The 22,727-nt window shown below is 48.8% G+C and overlaps 1 protein-coding gene across 2 annotated transcripts in view; it reads right to left on the bottom strand.

The window, feature by feature from the left end:
• The window catches only part of ACACB (acetyl-CoA carboxylase beta), a 1,895,698-nt gene that overhangs the window by 1,403,869 nt on the left and 469,102 nt on the right, over positions 1-22,727 (bottom strand). For both annotated transcript variants that reach the window (XM_086943101.1, XM_086943102.1), the window contains exon 24: positions 14,584-14,697. In XM_086943101.1, coding sequence (XP_086799227.1) covers positions 14,584-14,697 — 114 coding nt within the window. The remainder of the gene's footprint in view (positions 1-14,583; positions 14,698-22,727) is intronic.

The raw sequence follows: 22,727 nt of genomic DNA, 5'->3' as shown, positions 1-22,727 counted from the left end.
TTCATAAAGCAAAAGTCTTCTTGTAGTCTTTCCTTTTCCTCTCCTTCTGCAGTAAGGCACCAGACACAGGCAAGAGACAGCACTCTTCCTTGTCCTTCCCGGTCCTTCTCGTCGGGTAGAGTTCCTTCTGTAGCCCAAACAGGATCTAATTTACAAGGAGCAAGGCTCTGTCTTTTATACTGCATTTCTTTTGTTCTCGCAGGCCAGGGGGGCCTTTGCATAGCCACTTTCAGTCCTTGAGTACTCTGGTGGGTGTAGTCCGGCTTCTGCTTTCAGTGTGAGGGGCAGGCGCATCAGACGCCACAGGAGGTGGAGCCAGCATTGTGCGGACAGGGCCAGCCAGAGTACCTTGTTGATGAGGCTTCGCCCTTCCTGGGCCAGGTGTCGGCTGAGTCATCAGTCGCTCCCCAGGAGGGTGGAGCCAGCATTGTGGTGGCAGAGCACAGCAAGATTCCGAGTCAAGAGCCACTCCTACCTCCCACTAAGGTGCAATCTACGCATTCACCACCTGTCATCCCCCAGCCCTGTCACTCACACATCCCAGACAGTCCGATACACATACCAGCAGAGGCGGGCTGAAATGGTTAGGCAAGCAAATGCTAACTTTCTAAAAGTAGCACTTGCAAACACAGGATATTAAAATAAACTTTACTAAAAGAAATATTTTATTATTCTGAGTTCAGGCATACTAAACACGACTCTCTACCATGCTCCCTGAGCCTGCTGGGATTATAGAGTGTAATAATTCCAGCAGCCCATTCTGGCCTAACGGAAGCAGGTAGCCTTCAATAGTGAAATACGAAGTTAGTTGTAATTCACTACTAGGACATGCCACACACATCAGGGCTTGTCCTACCTTACACCTACAATGCACCCTGCCCGTAGGCCTACCATAGGGGTGACTAATATGTAGTCAAGGGAAGGTTCAGGGGCTGGCGAGTGGGTGCACTTGCCCAGCCGGCATGACAGTACGAGACTGCACGCAGGGTCTGCAATGGCGGACCCTAGACACATCTTAAGGCTGCTTCTGTGGGTGGCGCAACCAGCGCTGCAGGCCCACTAGCAGTATTGGCATCTACAAGCCCTGGCACTCCTAGTGCGCTTTACTAGGGACTAACAGTAAATCCAATGCACCAATCATGGACATCAATCACATGTACAATTTACAGTAGGGAGCACTTGCACTGCGGCACGGGTCGGCCGTGGCGCAGTGCCCTGAGTATCGGAAAACCAGCAAAACATCGGAGGCACACCAGCAAAAAGTGGAAGGGAAACTCACGCCAAGGTGCCAGGTCTAACAAATGGCTTTTAATTTTTTTAAATAAATTAATACTTAAATAAAAGTTATTGTAATTTATAATGGCAATAGCTTAAACTTTTGTAAATAACATTTGTGAGGATTATGTTCAGTGTATTTTATTGCGACGAAAATCCAAGAACAGAAGTGAAATATTAACATCTTTTGGTGACATTTGTAATAAAGCTTGAAATATTGAGAGAACATATTTGAACTAGTTGATGTTGAATGGTTGCACAGATTGATGCTTTGGTGGCGCGGAATGATTTTGTGGTGGCGACGAGTGATGCTGTGGCATTCAGTGATGCTGTGGTAGCGCATTGTGATGTTGTGGTGCCCCTGAGTGATGCTGTGATGCCCCTGAGTGAAGCTGTGGTGGTGCGATAGACAGATAGAGGGAGGGCTATAGATAGATAGAGGGAGGGCGATAGAGTGAGGGCAATAGATAGATAAATAGAGTGAGGGCGATAGATAGATAAATAGAGTGAGGGCGATAGATAGATAAATAGAGTGAGGGCGATAGATAGATAAATAGAGTGAGGGCGATAGATAGATAGAGTGAGGGCGATAGAGAGAGTGAGGGCGATAGATAGATAGCTAGAAGGCGATAGATAGATAGCTAGAGGGCGATAGATAGAGTGAGGGTGATAGATAGATAGATATATAGATAGATAGATAGAGTGAGGGCGATAGATAGAGTGAGGGTGATAGATAGATAGTGAGGGTGATGGATAGATAGATAGATAGATAGATAGATAGATAGATAGATAGATAGATGGATAGTTAGATAGATAGATAGAGGGCGATAGAGTGAGGGCGATAGATAGCTAGAGTGCGATAGAGTGAGGGTGATAGATAGATAGATAGATAGATAGATAGATAGATAGATAGATAGATAGATAGATAGATAGATGGATAGTTAGATAGATAGATAGAGGGCGATAGAGTGAGGGCGATAGATAGCTAGAGTGCGATAGAGTGAGGGTGATAGATAGATAGATAGATAGATAGATAGATAGATAGATAGATAGATAGATAGATAGATAGATAGATAGACAGACAGACAGACAGACAGACAGACAGACAGATAGAGTGAGGGCGATAGACAGACAGAGTGAGGGCGACAGATAGACAGAGTGAGGGCGACAGATAGACAGAGTGAGGGCGACAGATAGACAGAGTGAGGGCGACAGATAGACAGAGTGAGGGCGACAGATAGACAGCGTGAGTGAGGGCGACAGATAGACAGCGTGAGTGAGGGCGACAGCGTGAGTGAGGGCGACAGATAGAGTGAGGGCGACAGATAGAGTGAGGGCGACAGATAGAGTGAGGGCGACAGATAGAGTGAGGGCGACAGATAGAGTGAGGGCGATAGATAGAGTGAGGGCGATAGATAGATAGATAGATACATAGATAGATAGATAGATAGATAGCTAGATATAGATAGAGTGAGGGCGATAGATATAGATAGATAGATAGATACATAGATAGATAGATAGATATAGATAGAGTGAGTGAGGGCGATAGATAGATAGATAGATAGATAGATAAATAGATATAGATAGATAGATAGAGTGAGGGCAATAGATAGATAGAGTGAGGGCGACAGATAGACAGAGTGAGTGAGGGCGACAGATAGAGAGAGGGCGATAGATAGATAGATAGAGTGAGGGCGATAGAGTGAGGGCGATAGATAGATGTGTGTGGTTGTGTGTGTGTGGTTATGTGTGTGTGTGTGGTTGTGTGTGTGTGGTTGTGTGTTGTTGTGTGGGTGTGTGTGGTTAGGTGTGTGGTTAGGTGTGTGGTTAGGTGTGTGGTTGGGTGTGTGGTTGGGTGTGTGGTTGGGCGTGTGGTTGGGCGTGTGGTTGGGCGTGTGGTTGGGCGTGTGGTTGGGCGTGTGGTTGGGTGTGTGGTTGGGGTGGTTGTGGGTGTGGTTGTGTGTGGTTGTATGTGTGGCTGTGGTTGTGTGGTTGTGTGTGTGGTTGTGGGCGGGTGTGTGGTTGTGTGTGGCTGTGTGTGGTTGTGTGTGTGGTTTTGTGTGGTTGTGTGTGTGGCTGTGTGTGTGGCTGTGTGTGTGGTTGTGTGTGTGGCTGTGTGTACGGTTTTGTGTGTGGGTGGGTGTGTGTGTGTGTGTGTGTGTGTGTGTGTGTGTGATTGTGGGTGTGTGTGTGTGGTTGTGTGTGTGTAGTTGTGTGTGTAGTTGTGTGCGTGGTTGTGTGTGTGGTTATGTGTGTGGTTGTATTTGTGGTTGTGTGTGGTTGTGTGTGAGATTGTGTGTGAGATTGTGTGTGTGGTGTGGCTGTGTGCGTTTGTGTGGTTGTGTGTGTGGGTGCGTGGTTGTATGTGTGTGTGCGTTTAGAGAAGGATGCATGTGGAAGAGAGCAGCAGATCAGCACAGGAGAAGAGAACAGTGAGTTAGAGAAAGAGGTGGGTGGAAGAGAACAGATCCGCACAAGAGAAGAAAACAGGGAGTTAGAGAAGGGGGTGGGGTGGAAGAGAGCAGCAGATCAGCATGGGAGAAAGAACAGGGAGTTAAAGAAGGAGGCAGGTAGAAGAGAGAAGCAGATCAGCACAGGAGAATAGAAGAGAACAGGGAGATAACCGCATCGCTGCGGCGGTTATTTTTCTGCTACGCGGCTTTTTTCTAAAAGCCGCGTTAGATGACGAGCTCAGCTCGTCATCCGCACACGCCCACCGTGGCTGATGACGAGCTGAGCTCGTCATCAGCATCGAAGGGGTTAAAGAAGGAGGTGGGGTAGAAGAGAGCAGCAGATCTCTTCTCCTGTGCTGAACAGGGAGTTAAAGAAGGAAGCAGGTGGAAGAGAACAGCAGATCAGCACGGAAGAAAAGAACAGGGAGTTAAAGAAGGAGGCGCGGTAGAAGAGAGCAGTATATCAGCACAGGAGAAGAGCACAGGGAGTAAAAGAAGGAGGTGGGGTGGAAGAGAGAAGCAGATCTGCACAGGAGAAGAGAACAGGGAGTTAAAGAAGGAGGCGGGTGGAAGAGAACAGCAGATCGGCACAGGGGAAGAGAATAGGGAGTTAGAGAAGGAGGTGGGTGGAAGAGAGAAGCAGATCAGCACAGCAGAAGAGAACAGGGAGTTAAAGAAGGAGGTGGGGTGGAAGAGAGCAGCAGATTAGCACAGGAGAAGCGAACAGGGAGTTAGAGAAGGAGGTGAGGTGGAAGAGAGCAGCAGATCAGCAGATGAGAACAGGCAGTTAAAGAAGGAGGTGGGGTGGTAGAGAGCAGCTGATCAGCAGAGGGAGAAAAGAAGAGAACAGGGAGTTAGAGAAGGAGGTGGGTGGAAGAGAGAAGCAGATCAGCAGAGCAGAAGAGAACAGGGAGTTAAAGAAGGAGGTGGGGTGGAAGAGAGAAGCAGATTAGCACAGAAGAAGAGAACAGGGAGTTAAAGAAGGAGTTGGGTGGAAGAGAGCAGCAGATTGGCACAGGAGAAGAGAACAGGGAGTTAGAGAAAGAGGCGGGTGGAAGAGAACAGCAGATTAGCAGAGGAGAAGAAAACAGGGAGTTAAAGAAGGAGGCGGGGTGCAAGAGAGCAGCAGATCAGGAGAAGAGAAGAGAACAGGGAGTTAGAGAAGGAGGTGGGTGGAATAGAGGAGCAGATCAGAACAGCTGAAGAGAACAGGGAGTTAAAGAAGGAGGTGGGGTGGAAGAGAGCAGCAGATCAGCACAGGAGAAGAGAATAGAAGCACAAGTTACTACTTGTGTAACGATATATCTGTAAGAGACATTAGTTAGTGATAGATTCCTTACCTTAGAATATCCCCAGGCGTCAGACTGGATCCGGAAAGTTTTGCGTAGCAGTAACCTTGCGCGTCGGTAGGCGTCGGTAGGCGTCGTCTGCAGCTCTGCGTCCGTCGTCGGCGTCGTGGGCGCCGTGATGACGTCGTCGGAGTACTTAGACGCCGCCTCCGCGTGCTGACGTCAGTTCTTAGCCACAGCTTTTCCGCGCCAGAAGCGCAGAGCCATGACAAAAACCGACACTGGTGCCAAGAAACCAGGGCCCTGAAAGGGGATGACCGTAACCCTAGATATCGGTTCGCAGAACGGGGAGGATGGGTGGGTCGGTAAGGAATCTATCACTAACTAATGTCTCTTACAGATATATCGTTACACAAGTAGTAACTTGTGCATCTGAAAGAGACACGTTAGTGATAGATTCCTTACCTTAGAATAGATACCCCAGCAATACCATCCCCGTGGTGGTGGGTCTGCGAACCAATATTCACACCAGAAAGTCCTGGAGAACGGAACGGCCGAAGTAGCCATCCCTCCGGACTTGACTGTCCAGGCAGTAGTGCCTCGCAAACGTGTGCAACGAAGCCCACGTAGCAGCCTGGCAAATGTCCTGCAAGGGCACACCTCGGCCCAAGGCAGTTGTAGTGGCCGTGGCTCGAGTGGAATGAGCCCGCAGCCCAACAGGTGGTTCCTTTTTAGCCAAGGAGTAACACGCCTGGATGCACATGATAATCCATCGGGAAATGGTCCTCTTGTGCACCGCTTTCCCTTTCTTAGCGCCCGCGTACCCAACAAAGAGTTGATCATCCACCCGGAACTGGCGTGTGCGATCCAGATAGAATGAGAGCGCACGTTTTGGGTCCAGACGGTGGAGCCTCTCCTCCTCTCTCGAGGGGTGCGGAGGCGGAAAGAAGGTGGGCAATGTGATGGACTGCCCAATGTGGAAGGCCGTGACCACCTTAGGCAAGAAGGAGGGCCTAGTACTCAAAACAACCTTGTCCGGATGGACTGAAAGGAAAGGAGGCTTACAAGAAAGAGCCTGGAGCTCACTCACTCTCCTGGCAGAGGTGATGGCTACCAGGAATGCAGTCTTCAGAGAAAGAAGGCGAAGTGGACAGTTATGAAGTGGCTCAAAGGGAGCGCACATCAGAAATGTTAGAACCAGGTTCAAGTCCTACTGAGGCATCACGAAAGGAACAGGAGGAAAGGTATGAGTGATGCCTTTCAGAAATCTGTTAACTATAGGGGACTTGAACAAAGAAGGTTGGTCAGGCAGCCTCAGAAAGGCTGAAAGAGCCGAAAGATAGCCCTTGATAGTGCCCAGAGCAGAGCCCTGCTGGGCAAGAGAAAGAAGGAAGAGAAGAATCTCAGAGAGAGGGGCATTGAGAGGATCCACAGCCTTTGCTGTGCACCATGCCACAAATCTGTTCCACCTGCAGGCGTATACCATTTTTGTGGAGGGACGCCTGGCTGCCAGAATGATGATGTTCAGGAGGCAAGTCAAATGGCCTCAACTGCCGCCGCTCAATCTCCATGCATGGAGGTGGAGACTGGACAGGTTCGGGTGGAGGACCGTCCCCTGCTGCTGCGACAGAAGGTCCTCCTGAAGAGGCAGACGAACCGGGGGATCGACTGACATACTGAGTAGCTCGGGATACCAGAACCTTCGTGCCCAGTCCGGAGCCACAAGGATGACTTGTGCTCGGTCGCGCTTGATCTTCTTCAGCACTCTGGGCAGAAGTGGTATAGGCGGAAAGGCGTACAACAGACCGCAGCTCCACTCGCGACGAAAAGCGTCTCCGAGCGAGTGCCGCCTTGGAAATTCCAACGCGCAGAACTGATGACATTGCGCGTTCTCTTCGGTGGCGAATAGATCTAACCAAGGCTCTCCCCAACGCAGAAAGAGGCCTTGCGCCACGTCCGAGTTCAGACGCCATTCGTGATCCATCAAGCACCGACGGCTGAGTTCGTCCGCCCTGGCGTTCAGAGAACCTGCCAGGTGTTGAACCACCAGAGTCACGCCCTGATGTTCCAGCCATTGCCAGAGGCGCAGAGCCTCCTGGCATAGGGTCCACGACCCCAAACCGCCCTGTTTGTTGCAGTACCACATGGCGGTGGTGTTGTCCGTGAACACCTGCACTGCACTCCCTCGGACAGACGGGAGGAATGCTTTCAGTGCCAGACGAATCGCCCGCAGCTCTAACAGATTGATATGGAGCCGGGATTCCGCCGGAGACCAGAGTCCTCTGATCTCCGCCTCTCCCAAGTGGCCACCTCAGCCCTGGAGGGACGCGTCCGTCACAACTAAGTGCTCCGGTTGGGGAAGGGAGAGGGATCTGCCGTTGACCCAATCGCGGTCCGTGAGCCACCACTGCAGCTGTCTCGCAGTGCCCTCCGAGATCAGGACATGGTCGGAAAGGTTGCCCCGGTGCTGGGCCCACTGAAAATTCAGGTCCCACTGCGGAGCCCGCATCCGCCACCGTGCGTGATGCACCAGAAGGATGCAGGAGGCCATCAGCCCCAGAAGCCGCAGCGTCAACCTGACCGAAACCCGGGATAACGGCCCGAAGACCGGGATCAGGGCCTGAATATCCCGGACTCGCTGTTCGGGCTTGTAAACCCGAAACTGCGCCGAGTCGAGAACCGCTCCGATGAAAAGGAGCTTCTGAGAGGGGCACAGGTGTGACTTCGGCACATTGATGGAAAATCCCAGCCTGTGTAGGAGATCCGCCGTAGTCTGGAGGTGGGTGACGACTGCCTGGGGCGAGCCCGCCTTCAACAACCAGTCGTCTAGGTAGGGGAAGACTGAAACCCCTAACCTGCGCAGGTGAGCTGCGACCACCGCCATCACCTTCGTGAACACCCGTGGGGCGCTGGTAAGGCCGAAGGGGAGCACGGTAAACTGAAAGTGCTCGTGGCCTACCGTGAACCGCAGGTAACGCCGGTGGGCCGGCAGGACGGGGATGTGGAAATACGCATCCTGCAAGTCCAACGCTACCATCCAGTCTCCTGGGTCTAGGGCAGTCAAGACCTGAGCCAGGGTCAGCATTTTGAACTTCTCCTTCCGGAGGAAGCCGTTGACGTTCCTCAGATCCAAGATAGGGCGTAGGCCCCCTTTGCCCTTCTTGGGTACCAGGAAGTAGTGGGAGTAGCAACCACGTCCTACTTCTGGCCCAGGAACGCGCTCGATGGCCCCCTTGGCCAAGAGGGCCGAAACTTCCTCCTGCAGGAGCCGCAAATGATCCCCCGATACGCGGTGGTGTTGCGGTGGCATGGCTTGAGGGGTCGTCTCGAAGGGGAGGGAGTAGCCCCTTCGGACGATCTGCAGCACCCACCTGTCCGAAGTGACTATGCGCCAGTGAGAGTGGTGATGGCGAACCCTGCCCCCCACTGGCGTCACATGGGCCGAAAAGCACGGACTAGGAGGGTTTAGAGGCGGATGCTGCGGGGGCAGGTGTGGACTGGCTCCGCTTGCCTCCCCGACCGCCTCCACAGCGGTTTCCACGGCCGCCGCCGCGCTGGACAACAGTTTGCGGCGAGTGGCTGGCGGCACGCGTGGGGACGCCCCTTCCTTGGCCACGAAAGGAGCGAAAGGCACCCACTTGCTGGCGCGGGGCCGAGAGGCCCAAGGACTTGGCCGTAGCCCTGGAGTCCTTAAAGCGCTCGAGCGCGTGGTATGCCTTGTCGCCAAAGAGGCGACGGCCATCGAACGGCATGTCCATGAGTGTATTCTAGACATCAGCCGAGAAGTTGGCGGACCTAAGCCAGGCGTGGCGTCGAATCGCCACCGTCGTAGCCATCGCTCTGCCCAGCGAGTCAGTTGTGTCCAGTCCGCACCTGATCGAATATTTCGCTGCGTCCCAGCCCTCCACCAGGGCTTGGCCGAGTTTGGCCCGTACCTCCAACGGGCACTCTGGCAGCAATTCCGCCACCGTTTCCCATATAGAATGGGTGTAACGGCCCAAGAGGCATGCGGTGTTGGAAGACCGCAGTCCACAGCTAAGGGACGAGAAGACCTTTTTGCCAAAGGCCTCGTACCTCTTGGATTCCCGATCAGGGGGTGCCGACGGGAAGGCGGTCTGGGAGTTAGAGGCCTGGATAACCAGACTCTCGGGGGTGGGGTGGGTGGACAGGAAACATGGGTCGCCCGGAGCCGGGCGGTGGCGTCTGGCCACGTTCCTATCTACAGGCGAACCTGTAGCGGGCCTGGACCAAGTGCCCAACAGAACGTCCGACAAGGCCTCATTAAACGGCAGCATTGGCTCCATGGAGCATGACTGCGGCTTAAGGACCTCAGTGAGGAGATTAGTCCTCACGGCCGCGACGGGGAGCTCAAGGCCCAAGGCCTTAGCAGCCCTCATCAACACCACACTATATGTAGCGCCCTCCTCCGATCCACGGAAGGAGGAGAGACAAATCCAGTGTCTGGAGAGGTGTCCAGGCCACTGGCCTCCCCAAGGTCTCCTGTCCAGTCCATGCTAGACTGACATTCCCTTGTCAGAGGGTCCTCAGACCCCTCCCAATCCTCCTCTTCCCCCATCTCCTGAGACTCAGGGTCGTTAGTGAATGAGGATGGTTCATAGGGATAGAAATCCCCGAACGGCGTCGGGATCGGCGCCGACTGGCGCTGTCCCGACGTCGGGACCCATAGAGAGGAGGTATTGGGGACGGCGTCGGCCGGGACCGACGCCGGCGGGGACACCACACGGACCGACCCCGGGGGGGTCGTAAGGTCCACCGGGGACGCTCCATCGCCCGACGAGGGCCGAACGGCACCCTGCGGCGTCGGACCCGAAGGCACCGACGACGCCGGGACCGCCGAACCCTGCGGCGCCGAGCCCGAGGGCAGCGGCGGCGTCGGGATCGCAGAGCCCTGCTGCGCCGGCGTCGAGGCCGAAGCACCCGACGGCGTCGGGGTTGTACCCGACCCACTAGGGCCCCCAGACGGGTTCGCTGGGCCCGAAGGCGCCGCGGAACCCGTCGGAGAAGAAAGGGACCTCATGGCCATGAGGAAGTGCTCTATCTCCTCCGGCGTCGCGTTCAGCCCAGGGACCGGGGGTATGGAGCCGAACGCGGCGCCCGCGACTCCTGAGGAGCCGCGTGGGCGGTGTCACCCGAACCCCCGGCCGCATCGCGCGAGCGTCGGGGGAGTCGGAAGAGCGATGATGTCTCTTCGACTTCTTATGCTTCTTACCTGACGACTTGGACCCGGAGGAGTGGCGCCGACTCCCGGAGCTGTGACGGCTCCGCCCCCCCGACCTGTCCCTCGACCTCCCGTGGGACCGGGACCTCACACGGCGCGGGGCCGACTGGCGGATCTCGAGTCGCCTGCGGGACCGCTCCCGCCTGGCCTTCCTCGAGAGGGCCCGACAGTCGGAGCAGGCCTCGTCATCATGGTCGACGCCCAAACACGTCAGGCACAGTCGGTGCGGATCCGTAACCGACATGAGTCGTTCGCAACCGCCGCAGTGCTTGAAGCCGGGCATCCCTAACGGCACCGTCGGAGTCGTGAAGACTTCGAAAGAGATCAAAAAGATCCAAAAAGTTAGTCAAAAAATGACCAGGGAACTGCTTTTTCCAGATCTGCGCTGGCTGGCGCGGAAAAAAGAAGAACTGACGTCAGCACGCGGAGGCGGCGTCTAAGTACTCCGACGACGTCATCACGGCGCCCACGACGACGGACGCGGAGCCGCAGACGACGCCTACCGACGCGCAAGGGTACTGCTACGCAAAACTTTCCGGATCCAGTCTGACGCCTGGGGATATTCTAAGGTAAGGAATCTATCACTAATGTGTCTCTTTCAGATCAGGGAGTTAGAGAAGGAGGCAGGGTGGAAGAGAGCAGCAGCAGATCAGCATGGGAGAACAGAAAAGGGAGTTAAAGGAGGGGCGGGTGGAAGAGAACAGCAGATCAGCGCGGGAGAACAGAACAATGAGGGCGATCGAGTGAGGGCGATAGATAGAGTGAGGGCGATAGAGTGAGGGCGATAGATAGAGTGAGGGCGATAGAGTGAGGGGCACAGATAGAGTGAGGGCGACAGATAGAGTGAGGGCGATGGATAGATAGAGCGAGGGCGATAGAGTGAGGGCGATAGATAGATAAATAGAGTGAGGGCAATAGATAGATAATAGATATAGTGAGGGCGATAGATAGCGTGAGGGCGATAGATAGATAGAGTGAGGGTGATAGAGTGAGGGCGATAGATGGAGTGAGGGCGATAGAGTGAGAGTGATAGATATGTGTAAGGCCAGATATTTTTTAAGCCACGCCCTTAATTACATTGACCACGCCACTTTGAGAGACCCCACCCAGTTCATTCCACTTAAAGCCTTGCTGAAAAGAGCACCCCAACCTGCAGCCTTTATCGTATAAGCTCTGCAATAAATGTGGAAATATGTGCACGTGAGCTCACGCAAAGCCTGAGGGTTTACAACCCCCTTTATAGTTTCAGAAAGACCACATGACCAGCTCTTTCTGTGAGAATGTAGTGCTCCAATGTTAAATGGGAGAAGCTTTGCTGATTTACTGCTGATGAGGAGGTTGCCCGGATATTGTTTGTATATTTAGCTCTGCCATGACATCACATCTTCGCCATGCATAATCATCAGTCTCTTCCAAAGAAGCTGTCAAACAAGTGGGACATCAATGTGCTACCCTGTTTGTCAGTGCGTGTCTTTGCGAGTGTGTGTCTTTCGAGTGTGTGTCTTTGCGAGTGCGTGTCTTTGCGAGTGCGTGTCTTTGCGAGTGCGTGTCTTTGCGAGTGCGTGTGTTTAAAATGGCGAGGAGATCAGGAGCAGCAGGAGTCTTCCCGGTTGCAGGCTTGATGCCCAGAGTGAAGTCCTGAGAGCCTAGACGGTTGAAGAAGAAGTGGTGCCTGAAATGACTCTTGTCCCACAACAAATCTAGGGACCCACCCTCAGGTAAGCCCTTAAGTATCCTAAGGAAAGGGTTGGGACAATTCATTGTTCCCTCCCAGGGGAGGGGTCAGACAGTGGGGAGGATTCTCATGTCCTTTGTCCAGTTTCACACCAGAGCAGGAACCAACAGCTACATGAGCTGGCTTGAACTGGACTATGCAAGGAGGGCACCAAATGTGCCCTTCAAGCAGACTAAGTGGTGCAGGCCAGTGACCCCAACCTATCCCAATACACTAAACCATGTCTGGGAGGTGGTCACACCTTTCTGTGACAGGATACCTACTGTTCTGTCTTCCCCTGCTCGAGCTTGGCTCGGCAGCAGTAGGGCAGAATAGTATCTGTGGCAGGAAGCAGCCATGTTGTGAAGTCCGGGTCTAGAAGACTGGTACCGGGAGCTCTGAGGGCCTCCCGAAGGAGCTTTACAGTGCACGGAATCATTCCTCTCACATCGTTTGCAGTGTGGGGGTATGATTCACAACATGTTTGATACTAAACATGATAGAATTCGTTGCAGCCAGGTTCAAGGTGGTCACGGCGTAATGACGCAGTGCCACTATATACATCAGGTAGCTGCCTCACAACCAGGGAGAAAGGACTCTGTAGGTCGTAGGGGTGTCCTGCTCATGCAGGGGCACCCTCACACTTAGAAACAAGCCCCCTGCCTTCAGGATTGTAAGGCCTGCTGTAGGGGTGACTTATAGGCTTTAAGTGTAGTGACTTTAGTTATAGGGAAACCTATATCTTTCGTAAGAAGTGCGAGCGCCAGCTTACACAGGCTGCAATGGCAGGCCTGTAGTTACAATTTGAGTGGTCTCCCAGGTGTGGCATAATACATGCTTCATCCTCTGGGGGACACCTGGTGTACCTGTGCCCTGGGTACCTTAGTAGCATATACTAGAGACTGATAAGGTTGTACCAGTGTCTAATTTGGGATGTACCTAAGTACTTACCAAACCAATTTAGGAGATAAAGCACAGACTGGGGGCCGATCCTACTTTCCTACAATGGTGGAGTTAAAATTTCACTTGCAGCAGACCGTCTTCCACTCTGACCTTCAACAGAGCTCGGACCTAACAGCTGGACATTAGTAAAGATATAGTGAACCAAATGAAAAGGATTTGTAGGCAGGACACGGATGGTGGTGGAGTAGAAGTGAGACTTGGGAGCTCTGACACATTAACAAAGAAGAGATCATGTCATAATGCAAGATCAAGTGGAATTTGCAGTGAACGCGGTTAGGGAACACACCTAGAGTCTGGCAATATGAAGGACCGGACTCTCAGCAGACATTATATGAAGCGATGTGCTGGTGCATTTCAATGGTAAATAGGGGAGAGAAGTGAGCAAGTGACTGCCTGAAAGTATGGCAACCAAATGGAGAACCGAGAAGGAATCCTTACATTATGGCCATTATGCTGTAAAATCTAAGATCACCTTTGACTATGGGCAAAACATAATCCACTTTCATTTTTTACTAACAAAAATAGGTTTCAGGTTTTAGAATGTAGATTACATAGGGTGATAGCTTCAATCTATCTAGTTGTTTGCCTAATAAAAGAACAACAATTCAATTAAACAAGAGTAAATGATCTATACTGGGCTCAAGAGAAATAATAACAGCCTGCACTGCAAGCTAATGATTTTTTCAGTATGTGGGAATGCAAAATATATACTCGCAAGTTGAATAGCTATTCAGCTTCAAACGCTCATGCCACACTTGTTCAAAAATAAAAACAAAGAAGCTGCTGGATAAGGTACTATTTGCAGAAAGTCATTAGAAGTGTTTATTATAGATGTGAACATTTTTAAGGAGCTGTATTGATAAGAGTATTGCATTCTGCTTTTCCCAGCCCACACATGTTTTGGGTCTGGCAGAGCCCTTCCTCAGGGTCTTATTACAGCTCAAATACCCTTCAAAAAATTATTTTAATATGTATAAAGAAGAAACTCTTTCAATTACTTCTTTGCAACTGATATCTTGTTGAATAGACTGTTTTCTTTTTTTTGTTCGTTTTTCATTCGGCATGTGCTTTTGAAGCTGAGTAACTATTCATCTAGGAAGTATGTTTAGTATAGTAGTTGCCAGTGCCTGCTGGTACATTTGAGCATTGCAGCTGTTGTGTTTACTCTGTGTATTTTCTGTGTGGTGCACTTCTGGTTAAATTCAGTTGTATTAGAATGTGGGTATGCTATTTTAATTTACAATCAAAGTAAAAAAAAAAAAAAAAAAAGAAATGGTAATGACTGATTGGGAGGCGGACTTGGTTTGGTCCCAGAGGGCAGAACATGTGGTATATACAGCCAGAGGCTGCCCTAAGAAATGGGAAAAAGTCTGGGGGGCCTGGCAGTCGAACAGTGCTGAAGGGGGAGGGTTAGGGGGTCAAAAGGCAGAACGGTAGTGATGCAAGTACTAAAATGATGGCCCGTAAAAGCGTCAACTATGGGTGCCAAGAAATACTGATGGGAATGTTTGAAATGCCTGAGATTTGTGATGCACAGAACTGCAATTTATTATGTGATTGTTACACGGTATGCAGAGCCTGTATTTCGTTTCGGTTTCTTAATAAAAAAAAATAAAAAAAACATATATTCCATTTAAAGAGGTTCCCAACCTTGAGGTTTTCAGGACAGAACTGATGGCCATACATGTCAATGGCAGAAAGAAATATGGATTCAACCTGATTATGTCGCAGTTCATATGAAGGAAGATGTGATGCAATTAGGACCTAAAAATAAAGAAAATACATTAGGGAAATCATGAGACAATTTACAGTACATCAACTGACGCATGCTTTACAAACACTATGTAGTAAACCTTAAAGAACTCCAAACAAAAAACTAGTTACTTACCTGTACACTATGGTTCTCCAGTATTATCTTTCATAGATTCACATGCTTGTATCTTCCCCGTCGTCATGGTGGGAGTCTCCCGGAAAAAGAATAACCATAGCAGTAGAAGAAAAAACTGCCTGGAAACCATAGAGTAGTAAAACGATAGGCAACATCTCCTCCTCATTATGTGGTCCAAACCACAGCCAATCGGCTGCCAGCACCAGCTTACACCATCCCCAGCAGAGCCACCATACCTCAGATTTACAACAGAGTGAGCTATGTAAGAAACCAGAGATAAAGGTGGTCTACCTAGAAGAAATGGGGAGGTGGGTGGGCGCATGTGAATCTATGAAAGATAATACTGGAGAACCATAGTGTACAGGTAAGTAACTCGTTTTTTCTCCAATATTGTATCTTTCATAGATTCACATGCTTGATATCAGAATAGATTGCAAACAAAACAGGTGATGGACAGAATGTGGATCAATGTCACACATTCACCCCAGTCCGAAGATCTGGGCCCAAATCCATCGTTTTTTTGCACTCCACACCACCCTGGGTTAGACAATGGCGATATGCAAATCAGCTCTGACCCTGTGCCCCATGGGAACAGTCCAGTCCGAACTACAAAAGCCATGTCCTTCCCAGAACGGAATCAAGCATCCGAGGACCGGACCGGTTTCGAGGTAACACCTCTCATCAGCCCGGCTAGCTTGACTCCAGTGGTGTGGAGTGCCTGGGACCCACGTCTGAGCATCCCCAGCGCACTTATGGCGGCAATTGCAAACAAAACAGGTGATGGACAGAATGTGGATCAATGTCACACATTCACCCCAGTCCGAAGATCTGGGCCCAAATCCATCGTTTTTTTGCACTTCACACCACCCTGGGTTAGACAATGGCGATATGGAAATCAGCTCTGACCCTGTGCCCCATGGGAACAGTCCAGTCCGAACTACAAAAGCCATGTCCTTCCCAGAACGGAATCAAGCATCCGAGGACCGGATTCGAGGTAACACCTCTCATCAGCCCGGCTAGCTTGACTCCAGTGATGTGGAGTGCCTGGGACCCACGTCTGAGCATCCCCAGCGCACTTATGGCGGCAATTGCAAACAAAACAGGCGATGGACAGAATGTGGATCAATGTCACACATTCACCCCAGTCCAAAGATCTGGGCCCAAATCCATCGTTTTTTTGCATTCCACACCACCCTGGGTTAGACAATGGCGATATGCAAATCAGCTCTGACCCTGTGCCCCATGGGAACAGTCCAGTCCGAACTACAAAAGCCATGCCCTTCCCAGAACGGAATCAAGCATCCGAGGACCGGACCGGTTTCGAGGTAACACCTCTCATCAGCCCGGCTAGCTTGACTCCAGTGGTGTGGAGTGCCTGTGACCCACGTCTGAGCATCCCCAGCGCACTTATGGCGGCAATTGCAAACAAAACAGGTGATGGACAGAATGTGGATCAATGTCACACATTCACCCCAGTCCAAAGATCTGGGCCCAAATCCATCGTTTTCCTCAAACGAGGAATTACCATCAGGGTCGCGGCCAGCCCCAAATGTATGTGCAGACCCGCCATCAGCAATATTGGCGAACATAAGGGGGCTCCCTGTGTTCAACCTGTCCAACGAAACAGTAGACCCCGAGGCCATCCAACTTCTTTCCAGGGGCCTCTCATTCGTGCCATCATCCAACTTCAACAAATTTGAACTAAATAAAGACCTACAACTATTCTTTAGGAAGATACGCCTCCAGAAATTTTTCCTGGAAGCCCCCCCCTCTAACAATGAAAATAACAGATCTGGTTGTAAACCACCATCTTCTTTTACACCTTCTTTGGAGATAGTAGGACCTGAGGTCAATGTATTTGAAAAAACCGTCATGCATAAAATCACCAAGATGACCAAATATGTGCCCCTACCTAAGGACAACTTATCAGCCAAAGAAAAGAAGGCCTTAAAGGACTTGGAAACTAATAAAAATATCACAATTAAACCTTGTGATAAAGGTGGAGGGATAACACTGTTAGACACGACTGACTACAAGAGGAGAATGAATGAACTACTATCATCCTCTGGACACTACACTCGGATAACTAGGAATCCCGAAAATGCCTTGAAAAAACGGATACTGACAATGGTTCAAAAAGCGGTCAGTCGGGAAACATATCTGTGAAGCAGAGGCAGAATACCTTACTCCGTCCAATACCAAAATACCCATCATATACGGTTTACCCAAAACCCACAAGAACAGCACTGATCCCCCTATGCGACCGATAGTCTCGACCATTGGCTCTGCCACCGAGCCATTATCGAAATATATCGATACATTTTTAAATCCTATGGTGACAGAACTGCAATCATACGTACGGGACACTGGACACTTTATCCAGCAAGTGGAGGGTATTCAATTCCACGAAGAGTCTGAAATTATGGTCACATTGGATGTGGAGGCATTATATTCGAATATACCACAACAAGGAGCATATGATGCCATCAAGACTGTACTCTCCAGAAATATCACCATAACAAATGCTGAATTCATCTTACAATGTCTCAAAGTAGTATTATTTGATAACTACTTTGAATTTGATAACACCCTATATAGACAGGCATCGGGTGTCAGTATGGGAGCAAGCTGTGCACCTAGCATCGCCTGCCTGTATATGGGGGAATTCGAAAGGACAAATATCTTTAATGAGATGGCCCCCTTTTTCGAGAACGTCATGAACTGGAAACGGTTCCTCGACGATATCTTTTTTATTTGGAAGGGGGCAGAAGAACAATTGACTGAATTCATTGAATGGCTCAATTTGGCAGACATCAATCTTAAATTTACTAGCCACACCAGCAGATCTAGAATCGAATTTCTAGACATCTGGATTGAACACCAGAATAACACCATCAAAGTATCCCTGTACACCAAACCGACAGCTCGCAACACCTTGCTGCAATATGCCAGCTTCCACCCACGCAGCCAGAGGGACAGTATCCCTTACAGTCAGTTCCTTCGGATTAGGAGGAACTGTACTGACCTGCAAGATTTTTTAACCCAGGCTGACATACTTTAAGAAAAACTGCGGTTCCGAGGATACCCCCCGAGATTGATCAGAGAGTCTTTTAAACGAGCCAGATACACCAACAGGGAAGCAATGTTCACGGAAAAAGAATCGGAGAAACTTAACCAACTGGTTTGTGTAACACGTCATTCCGAGATGAATCATAAGATCAGACAGGCTGTGAATTCAAGCTGGCACATCCTAAACCTGGAAAGCGAAAAAACACACCTAAGACGACCTATCTTTGCTTTAAAAAAAAACCAGAACTTGAAAAATCATCTGGTAAAGGGGAGAATGCAAGAACCCTCAATGAATAAACAGACCACCGTGACAGGAATGGACCCAATATATGGCAACCACAAGTGTGGAACATGCCATATTTGCCCCCAAGCCATTATAGGTGATACTGTCACCACCAACACGCGTACGATCTCAGTTAGCAGGAATACCACGCTAACCAATTGTCGCACCAGCAATATCATCTACCTCATATTGTGCCCGTGCAATCTCCCATATGTTGGAGAAACTGGAAGGGAATGCCGGGTACGGATAGGAGAGCACAAGTCAAACATAAGAAATAAAAAAATGACAGCCCCTATTGTGGCCCACTGGCTAGAGAAAAACCACAAAGATATAGAAATTCGCTGGTTCATCTTGGAAAAGATAAAGGCCAACCCTGGAACTGACCCAACATGCCTCCGAAAAAAACGGGAGGTCTTTTGGATCTTTTTCCTTGACTCTGTAGAAAAAGGACTGAACGAGGAATGCCCTTGGCATCAGGCCTTTTTGTAACAACAGTAAGGGACCTTTAGGCTAAAAAATGATGAATCTACTTCTTAAAAATCGGCTAAGCTAATCTAGGGTCACTTTCCCCCTTTAATACTGACATGATTAGTGGCAAAAGTATGACTAACAGCTATGGGGAAAGTGTTTTTCCCTATCAAAAGGGGAGACCCAGGGGGGATCTGGCGGAGTCTGATTCAGAATATACCAACTGGGAGTGAACTCAAATGGCTGTCCATCTACCTCAATATACTAACTGGGAGTGAACTTAAACGGCTGTCAATCCATCTGAATAACTCGATCCTTGGAAGAATGTGCACAGACGTTCAATATAGGGGATGCACCTAACCTCTTTCCCTCTCGGTGAGTGAAAAAAGCCTATATATCAATTGTAACCATTTATGGCTCGACATCACCCTTTGGTCCACCACCGACTTCCTGAAGGAAGAATTTAACTATTATTATATATATAAAAAAATGATGAAAATCTTAAATTGCTTATCTGGCCCCTTTTTATATATAAAAATATATATACTATCATATTATATCTATATGATACACTTCTTGCCTTAAAAAATCGTATCTCGATGAAGTAATGAAAATTGACGATCGGTTTTAGTAAGATGGCCGCCACAGCACCTCAAATGATATCTTAAACAGCGTTTCCATCTACTGTTTGGTATACCCAAGATGGCGACTGAATACAGGGTGGACAAAACAGTCCTTCTATCCTTTTTACCAAATCAGGAACAGCTGATCTGGTATGTCTAGTGGGCGCGAAAACGACGACCCTTTAAAAAGACGCCGGAAACTGCTTCTGGGAATCTAATCTCCGTTCATTGGCCGACAGACCGGGTCGGCGGAATCCCATCTCAAGGAAGACTGCCCGCGAGACGAAGGTAAGCATTGAAAATCGAGCGCCCTATAATTACGAAACCTGCCTAGAGAGACTAGTTTCTTAGCATTCTCTATGTCCCCCTGTTTCAGGTACAGCAGCAGCCAGCCAATCACTGAGGCAGCCCTATCCTTCTGGGACTACTTCGTATAACTATACTAGGAAAATGACATAGTACAGCACCACTGGAACCCCCTTTTAAGAGCAATAAGAATTCCTTTCATAAAAGGTAAATAACGGTGGAAAATAGATATGTAACACGAAACTGCAGGAGTTAGGCTCTGTAGCTTTACCGAATTGCCATCTTTATCTGTAGGAACGCCAGAGGCTAATGTGCCATTCAGTGCCGGTTTTAATACTATAAAGGAGAACTCCAGCCCTACGAGCCCAGCTCCCCGGTATGTACTGGTAGCTACATTAGCACGGTGGAACAGCGAGGCGTGGTGTTAAGTAACCTTCTGAAACATGTTATTACCCTATAGGAAGAATAATTAACTACTGTCTTGGTCAGGATATGTTACTGATTTAGCTTCGCTTTCTTTGACAGGCTCCATTGTTGTATATTATCATTCAGACTCTATAGAACCGCCTAAACAGGAAAGGGTAATAAAACTACCACGCCAAGGTGCCGACCGACTCTGGTAGGTATCTCTCAAACTTATAGCACTAGGTCTGTTAGGCTATAACAAACTCTTTTAAATTATTCTAAACTAGAGAACGGTAGAGATGGGTACCTGAAAGACCTCTTTGATGCCCTATGGCTATAAGCACAGATACTATAAAGGATATGGACTATCATTTAAAATCTGACCTGTTTTGAAGCACCCCGAAATGTTGACATAAGAGGTAATCTAATTATCCCCCTGACAGAATCTGAACGGCCTGAAACCTGGCTTCGGATATTACCAGCAGCATCGGCGCCCCTATACCTGCTAAGAAGTCGCCTGATGCCTGATATTCTTGAATAATAAAGCTAAAATCAGGTAAAATAAAGAAGTGAAAAGCCTAGAAATAAGTAAAACTACTGCCTGATGCCCGATATTCTTGAATAATAAAGTTAAAATTGGATAAAACAAAGAAGTGAAAAGCCTAGGAATAATTAAACAATTGTGGGCATGGTTATACTAGACTACTTGGTCCTAGCTGGGATTTATACTAATATATAATGACCAGCTGAACTACCTGTTGACCCTGGACTCGGTCCTTGATTTATACTACAGAATCATGCGTGTACATAAGAGAGGAATGCTGAGAGAGACTATGAACTGTCTTGAAATGTATGATAAAAGCAGTTTATAGACTCACGTGTGAGTAAAGAATTTGTGTGGTATTGAATGTGCTCTTTGGTCCATACAGTCAAGGCTATCATGATGCCTTTTAGATTTCACCTTTTGGGGAATCTATCTTAGGGAGTGTCTCTAGAAGGTTTGACACTGCATGACAACCAACGGTCAGGTGTAGGAGCATTGCTCTAATGTTTATCAGATGGACAAAATAACAGGCTAAAGTCTCTTTAAATGTCTGAAATATGTAGTAACCCATTTAAGACGATGAATGTTTAATGTTAGCACTGAACTGTAATCTGAAAAGTATATGTACATATATGAAAGTAAAATGTATGTTTTACTCATTATTTTGCAGAATTTTACCTTTGTGCCCGTCCCAGTATACTGCCCCTTGCCCTGACGAAGGTGCGGCCTTATTGGCCTGTCACCGAAACGCGCGTCAGCATATGTCTCCAGGAATACGGTTATTGTCCACACTACATCAGGACCCGTAGTTAAAACCACCTATCTGGATTAACATCTTGACATATTTAGCACATGAACCACCTTTGTGCTATACCTGCAAGGAGTAGAAAATTGATTGGTAGAATGAATGATGTATGGTACTAGACTAGTTAGAGTAAGGAAGGATTGAGTGTGAATGATATGGTGTGTGTTAAGTATTGGCCGTTACTGGGCAGGACAAATTTCCCTTCTGTTATTGTCTCTATATATATGTTTGTTTTATTTATGATATATATGCACTATTGATATATTAACAAATATAATTCTATACTCTAAGAAGAAACTTTTTATATCTGTGTGATCAGAAAACAAAAAATAAAAAATATATTTTTCAATATGAACTGTTTAGTCTATTTGATTTGACCATGTGATTGTGATGTTCAGTGTCAATCCCTAGGTTAACCACCCCTCTATGTATATCGCTTGGACCCTCTAACTAGGGCCTTTATATCCTGAGGCAGGGTACTCTCCTTTTCTATTCAATGGTTTTTTCCCCCCTATTTCCTGCCATATCCTTAAGCTACCCACGGGGAACCCCCTTCTTTGTTCACTCAATCAGTTCACAGAATATCCCCCTTGCGCCAGCAAAGTTCGGAAAATTCTTCGTAGCACGCCGGCGTGGACGACGTCATAGGAGCACGGCATCGCGCGCGACTCCGTCTGACGTCACCGACTCCATATAAGGCCCACGTCGGCATGATGACGTCAGTTCCGCCCTTTTTTCCGTGCCTTCGAGGCACCCGGACGGACCAACGAGTATATATATATATATATATATATATATATATATATATATATATATATATATACACACACACAATGTACACAGTACATGCAAATCAAAAGCAATTAAAGTGCAAAACTATACAAAATCAGATATACAAAACCATAATTACATTTGCACATAAACTCAGGTATAGCAGAGTGGACAACGGGGAGGCGGGTGGGTCAGTGAGGAATCCACAGGCAGGTATTGTATCTACCAGAAAAAGCGTTACCGAAGGTAAGTAACTTGTTCTTCTGATAGATACATCTGCCGTGTGGATTCCTCACCTTGTGAATAGAGTCCCACAGCAGTCCCCACTCCCGGAGGAGGGTGTCCACTCTGCTACACCAGGAAATCTTGGAGAACAGAGCACGCGAAGTGGCCGTCCCTCCTCACCTCAGCATCCAAGCAGTAGTGCTTCGCAAAAGTGTGGAGGGAGGCCCAAGTCGCGGCCCTGCAAATGTCCTCAACAGGAACACCTCTAGACAATGCAGAAGTAGCAGACTTCGCTCTAGTTGAATGAGCTCTAATACCCTCAGGAGGGTCCTTACCCGCCAGAGAGTAGCAAATCTTGATGCAGAGAATAATCCATCTGGAAAGTGTGCGCTTGTGCACCGATCTGC

Source organism: Lissotriton vulgaris, chromosome 11, assembly GCF_964263255.1.
Source record: "Lissotriton vulgaris chromosome 11, aLisVul1.2, whole genome shotgun sequence".
NCBI lineage: Eukaryota > Metazoa > Chordata > Amphibia > Caudata > Salamandridae > Lissotriton > Lissotriton vulgaris.
This window is presented reverse-complemented; position numbering and strand designations above follow the sequence as displayed.